This window comes from Zeugodacus cucurbitae, chromosome 4 (assembly GCF_028554725.1).
Source record: "Zeugodacus cucurbitae isolate PBARC_wt_2022May chromosome 4, idZeuCucr1.2, whole genome shotgun sequence".
In the NCBI taxonomy this organism is placed as follows: domain Eukaryota; kingdom Metazoa; phylum Arthropoda; class Insecta; order Diptera; family Tephritidae; genus Zeugodacus; species Zeugodacus cucurbitae.
The window spans coordinates 38,469,536-38,484,540 of NC_071669.1; the positions used below are offsets into that span (position 1 = coordinate 38,469,536).

A 15,005-nucleotide genomic window follows, 5' to 3' on the forward strand; every position below is an offset into this window, starting at 1 on the left:
CTGTGAAATGTACGAAAAAAGATCACTTTTACCGACAGTTGACAAAACTTGTTCAGGAATTGTAACGAAATGCTTAAGTAAATAGCAAGAAGTCTGGCAAAACTTTTCGCAAGCAAAGTAATTTAATTAAAAAGTAAAACATTTACTCAACTTACACGCGAAAAAGCTGTTCTATAATTACACTATACATATGTATGTATGTACATATACCATTTGACTCCAGGCAGATATACATGCAAGAGCGTAAGTAGTAGACAGCTCTGTAAATATCAAAAGAAGCGTCTATCTATGTGTCGATCCATATGTGGGCGCTTAAGTTGAGCACACTAATTTCTTAGCTGTAATAGTGCAGCATCCGGTGTTAAACTTAAGGTAGACATGAGCCATACTCTTATTACAGCTTTGAGGTTTTTTTTATTTTGCGTCATGATTGTGGAATATTGGCTTTTAATTGAGTCAATTACACATTTTCACCTATTTATATAATAATTATCTAAAGGAGTAAATTAGAAAACTTTGTTTGAATATGAGCTCCGTGGGAGCCCAGAAGCAAAGTCTTTTGGTTGTTTATTTTATGTCACTCAGACTTAAGATCGTGTAAATTATTTGGTGGTGACTAAAAAGTTTTTATAGCAAAAAAATTACAATAAAATCTGGGTTAACTGTACAACCGATTTCATTAACTTTTGCCATCAAATCACATTATGTTAAGTCAACAATTCGATCTTAATTTTAACGATGTATTTGTCTCATTAAACGATTCCTAATGGCACAAAATAGATCTCTTGGTATTCGACTAATCGACTAACCGAATTAACCGGATAGGGCATTATTCGAATAATAATACTCGGTTGCAGTATCCGGATAGCCGTAAGTTGTAGACTATTCGTTTAACCGTTAATTTCCGACTATCCGGTTAACCGTTCGTTGTAGATTATTCGAATAGTGAAAGTTTATTAAATTTATATTTTTGTAATTTTAAGAGCCCTAGTACAAAGTCATACGAAAGTACGAAGCATATTAAATTGTGTGTGCTTGGATTAGGGGAATCGTTAGAGTAATTTCGACCATTGCTGAATCATAGTGGTAAAATATTAGGCTGGTATAATTTAAAATCAAATGATTTAGTTTTTACACATAAGCAAAATACTCTAACTGCTTTGTAATGTTAAAGGTCGGTAAGAACTCTTACTGGCCTTGAAGGCTACAAATCATTTAACAAGCACAGCGAGGAAGTGAGCTGTCTTACATTCTATTATTTTGTAAATTTTACTTATTTTTGATAAAGTCGTTATTGAAAATGAATTAATTTTGTAATGAAGGGCAGCGTTTTCTCACTTCCGAAGGGTAGTTTTATAGCAAATATGCTTAACCACTCATATCCTTGGAAATCCATTTCATCCGCAAAATTAAAAGCCAATTAATGACTGAATCATATATTCACAACGCTTTCGATTATTCACGCCCCGCAGCATTGCGTCGGCGGGAGCTCTTAAATGCGCACCCATAAAACAAGTAATGCATAAGAACAAAGCACCGTTTTATCATTACCACAAATCATCAGCAAATCCAGCGACTAAGTCACTTCATTACGACGACCGAATGACTGCACCAAGTACTAAAAAAGCACTTATGAGCAGCCATGCGACCGGCTACTGAAGGCAACCAACACGATTGTAGCGTCAATACCACAGCATCAACGACGCGCTGAAATACACCATGCACTATGTGTGTACATTCATATATCCTTGGAGTTTTCCTCGCCAGTTATTTGCAATTGCATTGTGCGGCAATCACCACGAATCCTTGCTGTCGCACCACAATGCCACCAAATGGCAATTCCAAATGCAACTCGAATTTGCAAACTGTCGTAAACACTCATAAAACATGCGGTGCAACCGATAGCACTCGCATAGCAGTGACGGCAATTGCGCAGCCACAAAGCCAAGGCGGCAACAGCGGCATTGCTTTGCGTTGCGGGCGGAGCTGTCCATGGCGAATGTGCCCTGCGCTTGAATTTGGGTTTTTGTGCTAGGAACGTCTGTCCATGTCCAAAAGGGGAGAACACTGTCACTGACATACAAACCTGTGGGCTGCTGCTTTTCGGGCTTCAGTCCGTTTTCGCTAGTCTCACTAAATTTTATTTGAGGTAGGCAATGTTTTCAAATAGTGCTCTTTCGCCTAGCTATTGCAATACTCGCATTACATGTGCGTTCCGTGTTTTGAAGCAACAAAGCCCAACACTCCGCTCTGCTAGCTAACCAGTGGCTAGGCAAGCACCTGCCTACATGCCACTAATGTGGGGAAATGGGTTAGTTCCAATTGTAGATTCATCGCTGTTATCGCCGTATATTTACCAAGCTCTTTGTTATTGCACTTTTGTTGTAATTCAGGTAAGTGCTCGAAGAAGTGCTTGTAATGGTCGTAACGATTCCTCATTCAGTGTTGTTTTTGTGTTTTCCCAATTTGCATTTAATGCTTCGTTGACTCGCTTGCTGCCTGCGCTTGCATCTGCTAACGGCCTTATCAACAAACATTCGGGCATACAAATGTACCAATATATGTGTTAGTGTGTCTGTATATATTTCGGCAAATTCCTCATCTATTTGTTTGTTGTACAATTTCTTCGTTGTTTACTCCATTTCTTGCAAATTACTTTATAGTATGTATGTAAACCGTCGGCTGCCCATGCATGTATGTATTTAACATTGTTTTGTTGTGCAGAAATGAATGGAATTTGGTTTTTCTTGCGCATTCATTGCTCAATTTAATTATTCAATTTATTTATTTATAAGACCAGAAGTTGTTCGAAACAAAATTATGCCAAATGGCGAAAGAAAATTGCTGGTTCGATATGATTGAATATTCAATGAAATTACTACTTGGCATATTTGCAATTTTATGTGCATACATACATACATGCTATGGTATAATACATATCTGCTATGGTCTCAAGCATTTTCCGCACATTATGGGTTTCTTTTCAAGCTAATTGGTGGAGCTTCTATTTTTGACTTGCCAAACAAAGGCAAAAAAACTATTAAAATGAATAGCAAATGTTATAGGACGCAGTTTATAATAAAGAAAACAAGTTGTCGAGGGTTAATCCTAAAGAGTACGAGTGGTAATTCAAATTAATACTTAATATACGTACATGTATTCATATAATATTAATTATATATAATAGTATATAAGCATTTCCTAAATACAAAATTCAAAATGCGTGTAATTTATTCACTTTTATAATCTTCATATGATCTTCATTTGTCTTGTAATAAAAATTTCAGAGCAAATAAAAATCGTTATCTCCCTCCCTCCCTTCATCGTACAATTTTCTACTATTTCAACAATGTTCAAGCTGACGATTATTTTTGACAGCATATATTTGCCAAACGTTTTATGAAGACCGCATATTATAAAGATTAGCCAACTTAAACAGAAAAATCAACAATATTGATCTTAATTAGAATATCCCTTACGATATAAAAATAACCAAACAACATTAACTTTGATTTTGCTACATATTTGTGTGTGATTGGCGTTGCAACCGTTTAGCCGGTTATAGCCGAATCGACGATAGTGCGCCACCCCTCTCTCTCCTTCGCAGTTCTCCTTCGCAGTACTTTAGAATAAGTAAACACATAAATTGCACAGTTCTCAGCGATTTAGTTCGCATTATAATTGATGCAAGTTTGATATTTTCAAATAAGTAATCAAAACATGTTCGGATTGAGGGTAGGCAAGGTGGAATCATCTAAGCATTTCCTCATCCAGCTTCAGCTTTTGCCAGACTGAGGTTAAAACACCTTGGAAGGCTTTCTTTTGGTAAACCTAGCGAAGTGGCTAGAATTGACATTAGGCGACTCAAGAAATTTGTATCAGCTTTTCCAAGCGTTTTGCCGAATCATAAGTGTCTTTTTGATCCCTTAGGAGTTTATTGGAATCACAAAGGACAGTGCTCAAACCGGTTTTTCATGCATATGCAGAGATCAGCCTACCTACCTAACCTAACTTAATCAAAACATGTAGTTGGTTGTAAGATAACTAATTTATTTGTAGATATGGTTCGAGTCTATCAAATTGAGCTGGCGATCATTCCATGGTCATTTAATAAGACATTAGCTCACTTCCCAAACTCTCACCACTCTAACGAGGAGATGAAAGCCGAGATTATTATATTACACAGAATACAGCTCATTGCGACTTTTCATTTTCATTATTTTTCTCATTTAGTATTTTATTATGTTTTTGTGGCCAAATTATAAGCAAATAACTAAAGTGAATTAAATGTATGTCCAACTATTTATTTTATTTATGTAACAGTAATTAGCCCAAAAATGTGTATGTGTGCGTGAAACTCTTCAACTCCCCTCGTTTTATTTTGGCTATTAAAAGTTTAAAATTTCTCGCGTGCCACCAACACAGTCACCTCAAATGCAACACAAGCGAGTAATTGCGAATTTTGGCTCTTTTATGCTGCCAACCAGCGCGGAATAATATAATTTATGCAACTAAAACTGCAGTTGACGAGCGACTGCACATACATACATATTTAATATTCGCATTCGCACACAATTCATTAGTTGGCATAATCATATTTCAGTATAATTAGACAGAAAGCACTTTATGATGAGTTCAAATGCAAAATGCGAAATGTTTGGTCAATGGATGGGTGTGTGGAGTTCTTGTACAAGCACTGAAATTAATGTCAAAACTACAAGCTAATTTACTAATAAGTTTACTAAATGTGAACTCTTTGCTTATTTATGGCTATTATGTACTCAAACGTAATAGATTCTATTTGCCTATTTGCCAATTTTTGCGAAAATATCAATATGTGCATGTGTACATGCGGAAATATCGCATTAATTACCCCAATTGCTGTTTAACTTCTAAGCACTAATGTAAATATTATGAGAGCAAACAATACCGCATACAGTCGGTGACAAAAATATCTTTACAATTTTCCTTTAAAGTTAGTGAAATGATTTGCGTATAGAATATTATCGTAATTTTTCCTGAATTCTGTTCAATTCAATGATTACAATCCTCGCGTCTAATCATGGCGAAGGCCGCAATCGGACTCATTAAAGCCAGAACAGTCTTTAAGTGAGGAGATTTAGTGTTGGAAGTTTTTCAAAGACAATGACTTTCATTTCTACTATACCGAGAAAGATTTGACCGAGAATAGAAAATTCCTTGAAAAAGGAAGATTTGCTTTGAACGGTTTTTAACTTATCGAAATGATTTTGTTAGGTTCCATACCACTGAACCATATTCCAATGTATGCCTCATCCAAGTCGTAAAAAGAGTTAATAATAAAATTAATTACATTATACTTAGCCACTATACGAGTACGAATAGTTTGGTTGCATAGTGTACATAACTATTCGCAAATTTAAATCAACTGCAATTCACATAAAGTCATTGAATTGGACTTGTGATCGCAACCAATATGTTTGGCGTACACATACAAAGTCTGCCACAAATATGATTTGCAATTGAGCGCATCATCAAACAATGCAAACCGCATATTGCCACCTACCCGCCAACCAAACCGCAATCACATATAATGGCACTCTAAGTGCACCTGACCCAAAAGCTCTGCGAACTCTACGAAAGTCCAATTTAATTTATTCCATCGACAGGCAATCTCATTTCCTGCCAAATTATTTGAATCAATGTGCACATGGAACGGCACACACACGTACACATACATACATACATACATATACACATATACACATGAGTACTCGTTGATAATAATATATGTGTATTTGAATAGGTGTGCTGATATTTGACATATTCCCTTCCACTTTAACTAGACTGCGCCGAAAAATATACATACTCGTATGCTTATCAGCCTTAAATAATCAGTCCAAAATCGTGGACATTCGGTCGTTGAATTGCATTAATTTTCAAATTCAAAGGTTCATTAAATCCATTAATTTTGAGTAATTGAATCATTCGAATTAAGAAGAACTATATATGTATGTATGAAAATAATGTTCGGCAGAGGTCAGTATTTTAAATAAACCCGAGCTTTCATCTTTCAAATGGTTCATGAATTATTCTAGCTTTAAAACATTGACCTTATGTTGTTGTTTATCACTTCGGATAACAATATTTAGAGAGTTTGTTTCTGTGTCTTGAAATGCTAATGGAATTATTTAGCTCCCAAAGTCCAAATTGATGAGGTAATCCATGATGAGGTAATACATTTCTAAGTTCCCTACTTTTTTAAACAAGAAAACACAGAAAATTCAAATTTAATGCGGAATGTTTATTCTCTTTCAAATGATGGCCGCGGCTACGTCTCAGATGGGACCATCCGTTGTGTTCAATTTTCGATTACTCGTTCGAGCATTTCGTCTGGTAATTGGTGTTTTGCTCCAAGGCCTGAATTGAAGTGTGATTGTCCGTATAGATAGATATTTAGACTTTACATATCCTCACATACCAACTATGCGATATCACACGTTATTGGTAGCCTATCGAGCGTGAAATTATCTGCTCACTAAAGTGTTCTCTCAATAAATTGAGATGTGTTCATTGAATGATGTAGTGTGTGGCAAGTGGCGTCGTCTTGTTGAAAACAAATGTCGCCGAGATCTCGAGCTTCAATTTCAGGCATCAAATAGTCGGTTAATATGGCGCGATAACGGCCGCTATTGACGGCTACATTCTCAACGGTATAATTTTTGAAGAATTATGGACCGATGATTCCACCGGCCCACAAACGACACCAAACCGTTGGTTGCTCTTCGTTCCAAATGCGGCAATTTTGCTTGTTTACATATCCATTGAGCTAGAGATAGGCCTCTTATGTTGACCGTAAGTTGAGTGAAGCACGCGAAACACATTCTTTACAGAACGTGAAATTTCGTCAAGTTGAACAATTTGTAAACGTTGTTCAGGCATAAGTCTTTCAATACTGAACAAAAATAACATGACAGCTTAGCATGACTCACGTGTGATCTGTCATGAAAAGTACCTCTACTTGGATCTCCCGATATATGTACATAAACAACGATATGTAATTGAAGTAAATTATTTTGTGTTTAATAAATATTTATATTTACCATTAATCAGACAGTACATATTGCTTATGTTTTTATATGGAAATTGAATTTAATAATTTAACGACTGTATTTTCCTTTCCTTTGCAGAGACATCAATATTTACCGTTGAGGGAGTGCACTTGTTTCCTGAACCGAACCGACAAAATAAATGAAAATTAAAGCAGGTCCTTTCGGTGGATGGTGTACGTTTCTATTGTTAGCAGCAACAGCCATAAATATTGTAATTCTACTTTTTTACTGCAAACTTAATATTTTGTTCAACACTATTTTCAACAGTACACATTTCTTTATTATAAATTTTAGTTGTAATGCAAAAACGAAAGAAACAACAACAACTACACTTGATTAAGTAAGACAAACAAAAAATAGTTAAATATTTGAGAAATTGTAAGAGAACACATGAAACAACAAAATACTAAGTAAAAGAACTAAAGTGACTATGAAAAACCCAAAAAACCAACAACAAGCAACAACAAAAAACCACACATACACACTATGTAGCAATGTATATACTTACTTACTTACATAAAATATGAAAATAAAATTTAGAAAAAACATGGAAATAAAAACTTGAGAATATCACTTAGCAACTTAAACGATTCAATTATAGACATAAAAGTGAAAAATATAAACCAATAACTAACAACTTAGAAGCATAGCACGAAAAATATATTTTTAACATTTTAATAGAATTTGACAGTAAATAGCAAAAAATGAAAAAAAAAACAACGGCAAAATAGTTTAAATTCTTAGGCCCATACAGTTAAATAAATTTATTCAAAAAGAAATGAACACAACAAACTCAAAAACAAGTACTAACGAACAAATGTGAAATTTAAGAAAGCAAAATGTTTTAAAAGTATTAAGAGAAACCGTAAAGCAGTGTCAAATTTTGGAATACAAACATAAAATAAAAACTGTAGTAAAATATGTCAGAATTACAGAAAAGCAAAATCAATAGATTTAAGATAAACAGTAGGCAAACAGACACACTAAACTAAATTCAACTCAAAATACAAGAATTAATTATCATGATTTATAAAAAAAATTAAAAAAATTAAAAACTATAAAATTACATAATATGATTTACTTAGACTATGAAATATACACATTTAGATTTTTTCTTGAATCGAACACGTGCCTCAAGGTCCTCAGGTCCTCGGTAAGCACCTTCCCCTGCACGCAACGTTTGCTTGTTTTGGATGCAGCATATCTAATCTAAACTGCATCCATATACATATTTACACGCTATTATTGGAGCGGAAGGGGACAGTCTAGGCAAGGGTCTTGGTGTAGACACCAAATCGCAAAGAGTCGATAAGCAAAATTCAACACCAACTTTTAACATTTGTTAAATCGTAAAATAAATAGTAAAGTGAAAATCGAAACAAAATTTATACTTATTGTTGTAGTAGTTATTAGCTGGCAATTCGTAGTTGATACATTAAATAGCGAAAACAAATTCGAAAATTCTTTAAATACATCGCATGACACTACTTTTTGCTATTTTGCGGGCTTGCATGCAAGCGACTAGTAGCAGGTTCGTATGCTTTGTGACTAGTCGCTCATGCTATGACTACTAAAGGTGAAAAATAAATCAACTAAGCGCTGATTTTTAAATATGTCTTAGTGAAGATACGAACATTTTTCAAAACTAACCAAATAAACTCGAGTTATGCCACAGTAAAACGAGTTATGCCACAGTAAAAATATATCATTAGTATATGCAAGCCCGCAAGATGGTTCACCGAATTGTAAATATGCATATCTATCCTTCACAACCAGCAATCGATAACACACACTATCGGTTCACTACCGACTTTTCCAAAATTTCTACACAATACAGTTACATTACACTTTACCAATTACTTATTTAGTTTTCTCAGTGTCAAGCAAACAGTTTGAAAGCATTTCTAGGAGCTTAAGGAGAAATACTCACAATCTTTTCTAAATTGTTTTATTTGAAATCATTCAGCATTTCGCAATTGAACTTGCCCAATTAGCACTTTTAAAAATTAAGCAGAAGATTTTCAAAGGTTTTGTTTCAATTTTGGTTTTCAGGTTTTGTCTTCCTACTTAAAAAGATTTGTTTTATTTAATATAATATATTATATAATAAATTAATTGATATTTGAATATAAAAAAACATCATTACATTTATGTGTGTATGTTATATGAATAATTATGTTTGCCAATTAACTATAATTTAGAGTTTAATTTGATTATACTGTAAATAAATACATAAAATTAAAGCTGATTTATATGATCTTTGTTCTTTTAATTGTATTTGGTTTATTTTGTTTTTGACTTTGACGAAAACATGTTCAATTGGTTTATTTAGCACGATGTTACTCGATGGGATGTCATCTAGAAAAACAAACGGAATTATTTTTGTTATAGTGTAGATAAATCGAGTAATATGAATTGAATACGAATCGAAAATTGAATTCAATTTAGCTTCCTTTAAATAGTCCGTTATTACTAAATTTGCTTTAAAGCTTTTGATTACCTATTCAATTTCATTTATGAATATTTTTGACCAAAAAATAGATATTCTTCTATTTTTTGCATTTGGAGTGAGAATTCTAGGGAACATTTTTCAAAAAATATGATTATTAAAAATTTTATTATTTTATTAGAAAAAATACTAAATTATTTAAGTTAAGATCAATGTTTGAACCAATAAGGACGTTGCCCTCGATGCATGCGTCTTGATCTGAATACTAATAGCCTCTTCGCACAGAAGTTAATTTATCAATTAATCGGCCTTTGCTCGATTAAAGAGTTGCTTTAGATCGATTTATCATATAAAAGAAATGCTTATTTTACTACATTAATTTTTAATCGAATACAAATCGTATTGAAATTGGAATACAACCTGATGACGCTTCCCAACTTCATAAGAAGAGCTTAAAATGAATAACAGCTGATCGTTAATCGAGTAGCCGGCTATGTGAAATACAAAAACTGGTACCTCAATTATAATTTTAATGTTTTAAATTAATTTGGCAGTTTCAATTCGTAGGAATGTATTCCCACAATTGTTTAGGGTATATGTAGTTTGAGTAGCTTCATAGTATTATTTACGGAATTCAATTGGGCCCCGCAAACAAACTTTCCATCAAGTATTTCTTACTAAATTGAATCACTTTTTCCATATACATACATATATTGATGTTGCTTCGGCTTTCCTGTGATTTATCATCTCATTATAAATATTTATTTATTTATGAATTGGACAATACGAAAATTCACAATTATTGTTGTTTCATTTTTGAAAGTATTGCTTTAGAAAATCATACTGAATTTTTGTATTATTTCGAGCCACTATATTAGACTTAACATTGACTAAATTCATATTGTTCAATTTGAAAAACACTGAAATCACCTTTTAGCATTTATGCCTATTTGGCATTATTTTACACGGAAACATGCAATCGGAATATTATTAAATAATTATTTTGCAACCACACAACAACAACACAAGCATCATTACTGATAGTAAACAAACTTGCATAGCATAAACTTGTGAGTTTTATTAGAGCAATTTTAATTTTATTTTACAAAGAAATTTATTGAAATATTTCAAAAAACTCAAGAGCAACCTGCGATAACTGAACCTTTAAGAAAACGTGTACGAAAATAGGCGAAATATCGAAACGCGAATTATCTTCGACGATTTTGTATATGTACCATATATGACGTACGTAAAAAATATAAATATAGCATTTACAAAAATGTACATATGTATTAAGATACAGTGTGTTTATACTGGAATTATAACAAAAACAAAAATCTTATAAATAGAAAGCATGAAAATAATTTCCAACTAGTGCAATAAGAACCATTCTCCAATAGTATTTATTAGACTTACATACATACAATACATTAAGCATAAGCAGTTAAGTGAGTGTTTTTTGATAACCGTACCAATAATTACAAAGATACCATTACCATAGTTATACATACTTAAGAACACCAATTCCCATAACAACTCAACAAATTAAAAAAAAAGTGGCGAAGTCGTTTTAAAAAACAAATTTATGTTTTGTTTACATACGTACATACCAACAAATAACGTAGAATCCATCTATACAATTCACAAATCACGAAACAATTGCAGCAAACTGATAAAGAGGAAACCACCAATTGAAATTAAGATATTGCAAACATAAACTTTCCAGTAGTGCAAATTATGAAATATCCAAAATAACCACATAACTACATACGATAGGATTATACATAGCTAAATATTCATACACTTGCTGGCCGAAAATAAACTGCTCAGCACTGTCCAAAAGAAGTAAAACAGTTTAACACACTTGGAGAATATAAATAAAGCCACAAATTGCGGCTGAGAATGTAATGGCAAAAATAGACGTCGATAAGTAAAGTAAAGCTATTATACTCATATATACATACCTATGTACTTGAAAATTTATCAAAATGAAGAGAACTGAAATCAAAATGGCACATACAACAACTGTAATGGAATGATTCAAAAGTAAATGTTGCTATAAGCAACCACAATAAAGGTAATCAAACCAGTATAAAGTAATTAATAACTATGGTACATACGTAATTGGAAGCAAAGGATAATTAATATTGGGTCATAGACATACAAATACATATGTACATTCACACATTCATATTACATGTTTTATCGCTGAGTTTAGGTATAAAGATCTTCCGATAACCCAAAGTGTTGAGTCTCGTCTACGTCATTCAGTAGTTGAAAGGGCAAAGTAACAGTCCGATGATAACTATCAACTGGAGTAGAAATTCTAGAAAGAACCAATAAATCTTTTATTTTTGTTAACAAACTTCTATCAACTGAAGAATTTGTTTTACGTGTCATCAAATCCTCTTCTCTGAAATGTCTTGAATGTTCTTATGATAGCTCTGGTCGTCTCCGACTGCCTTCCCATTTTAAAGATCACATGGTCAATCAAGTTACGATAAGGACATTTCATTCTAACAGTACTTCCTCAAAGAATAGTCCTAAACGTATAGTAATCTGCTAAAAGTCCATAAAGTATGAACAATGGTGTTAACAGAAACCCATAGAACTAATGAATTTATTTTTCTTTGAAACAAAAAAGTTGTTCCTAATGAATAAGTAAGCGATGTACTTTAGGGAATCTTTCACTTTAGGTTTCGTACTGCAATACTCTAATATTGGATATTGTATTTACTTATGCTAATTGAAATTATAAGGTCATCTTCGGTCAGGTTATGAAAAGTTTATTATCATGATCTAATTATAAATGTGAGGGACCTTGCATAATCGATTTTCATGGAAATGCTCTTTTAGATTAAGAGACTTCTACGTAAAATGTTTTTTCTAATCAAATCTGCAAAAATTGTTGATGACGTGACTACTAGTTCATGTATTCGTTATTTACGCAAAATTGCCTTGCTGTATAGCATTGAACATAACCTAAAAATGTATGCAAAAGTAATATCAAGTACACAAATGTATATATATTTATTTTCTTTGAGAGGAAATTAGTTCAGCACTTAATTTTTAACGCGTTCATAGAGTTCAGGTAAATATTTTAGTATAAACAAAGTGTCCGAGAATTTCAGTTTTTGCGCAAAAGGCGGGTAAAGTGAGAGTCTGCCATGTCAGGTGGGAAGAAAATTTGTTTATTAATATTGCCGATTGTTTATTCGCACAGCGAGATCAACATTGTTTCTACTTTCAAATATGAAAAGATTCTACAAAGCACTCTATATTTACTGGCAAAGAATATACATTGATAGACGTCTTCAAAGCAATAACGGCTAGATAGAGCTTACCAGTACCAGCATGGAGGAAAATCTTGCGAAAGTTCATTCTGAGTTGCTTACACACATAAATGAGATTTTTGTTTAAAAAAGTCGTGATTAATTTGGTTTACTTAAATAAAATTTGCACGCGCTTAAAAAATTAAGCAACACACACACATATACACATTCATACATAAGGAGACACATACACATACATACATATAATCGTAATTGAAATACGAAAGTAATGCTTTTGTATGCTACATTCAACGCACTTTGCACTTTCCCATCCCGGAGTTACGTCCATAGTTTTAAGTAAAGCAATAAATGATCGCAAGCGATATTTTAATATTTTTGCATTAAATGAATTTTGCATTGCGATTTCGTTTGCACTGCAGGCGTTTTTAACGAAGAAATATTTGTATGCAAATTAATTGAGGTGTGTGTGTTTTAAATTATAGGCTTACAAATACAAATAGTGTGTGTTAAAATATGTGAGATGTATTGGCATTAAGTCACAGCTTTCTTGCCTCATTATGTCTATTGTTTCTACTGTTTACCCAATTCACTGAACGGCACTAAGCACTAAGCTGGGCAAATATGTACATATGTAGAATGGAGTTATATTGTGTCTGAATTTCTGTGTGATTTCTTAAATTTTGTAAACGTTTCCTTTAAATCTTTCTGACTTTGACTATTTGGATCATATATGTATGTACATACATATATACAGCGCTGTCTGAACCGCTAATCCTTTCCTATTATTATAACGGGTTTTTTAATTGAAACTTTCTCTATAACTCGGCATAGAGATTCAAAACAAATTCAAAAAAATGTATAATTAATAATTGGTTTCAGTGGAGCAAAACTCAATTTGTAGCTCGTATGAATCTTCGTTATGTTGATCGAATGAAAGTACCCTGTTCTGTGGAAATTGCACTGTTAATTTCCGTTAATCAGAAGTATTTCCGAATACTTCTAAGTTTACATTGTTCGAAAGTTATTATGTATTTATATAAATATTTGCTGAATCACCATTATAGAAGTACTTTACTTTAATGAAAGCCCGATGCATTGCGCATCTGAGTCATGCAGAGATTGTTGGCTAATCAGACATGACAAATGTCGTGAAACGAGTCTCTTATCACATCCTTGAGTGATCTAATGTTTATTGCAATTAAACAAAGCACATGATATTTATCAATAATGCATTTATAAATATACTCCAAATAGCCGAAGTTATTTCAAATTTTATATTATTTTTCAATTTCAATTCTTAAACTAAAATTTTTTAAAAGTAGCCTAAAAACGATTAAAAAATTCATGAAAATGCAACACACTCGCTTGCTTACATACATATATGTATGTTTTGTACAGAATAAAACATCATTTAAAAATATACCAGATATATACGCAACTTCATCTGTATATACCAAGTACATACTTATATTTAGCAGATGCTAAAAATCGCAAAAAATACCATTATTTGTGTTAATGCTATGAATTTTATAAACGAAATGGCAAGCAAACGCAAAAATTTGAAAAACACAAAGAACACCAAAAGGAAATGAACGTATATATACAAGTATATATGTATATAAATATTATACATAAATTCACGAATTCGCATACATATTTACAAATGTTGCTGATAAACACCACAGCTGTTAACTCCAATTATTGAACATGCAACTCTTGCAACGATCAAGCTAGACTAAGTAGGCAGCTAATGTGCAGAGTTTTTGTTCCTCTTATGAATTTTCGTTAAGCATTTTGTGAGCAACAACTTACTTAGCATTGTAGATATGCATACAGTAGTGAGCAGTAATGACCACTAAGTACCGATCATTTCACAACTTAAACCGTACCTTTGTTTAAACAATATTAAACTCTACTTAAGAATCGTAATTGTTTACGGCAGATGAATAATATAATTTAAAATAAATTATACGTAACACTTATTAGAGCAAATTACTGTATTACTAATTTATTGATAGAAAAACGAAAAAAAAAAATAAATAAAATTAAATAACAATAAACTCTAGTGAGTAAGTGTGTTATTAGTATAGAGAATCGAGTAGTTTTGTGAAAATGTGTGTAATGTGTGCGCTCGTATGTACAGAAATAATGCGAAAGCTATAAATGTAGGGA

The 15,005-nt window shown here is 32.6% G+C and overlaps 1 protein-coding gene across 5 annotated transcripts in view; it reads left to right on the plus strand.

Annotated features, from left to right (window-relative positions):
- Positions 1–8,772, plus strand: part of LOC105216288 (cyclin-dependent kinase 14) — a 224,713-nt gene extending 215,941 nt beyond the window's left edge. For all 5 annotated transcript variants that reach the window (XM_011190703.3, XM_054230011.1, XM_029042886.2 and 2 more), the window contains one exon: positions 7,170–8,772. In XM_011190703.3, coding sequence (XP_011189005.1) covers positions 7,170–7,234 — 65 coding nt within the window. In that variant the 3' untranslated portion in view covers positions 7,235–8,772. The remainder of the gene's footprint in view (positions 1–7,169) is intronic.
- Positions 8,773–15,005: the final 6,233 nt, after the last annotated feature.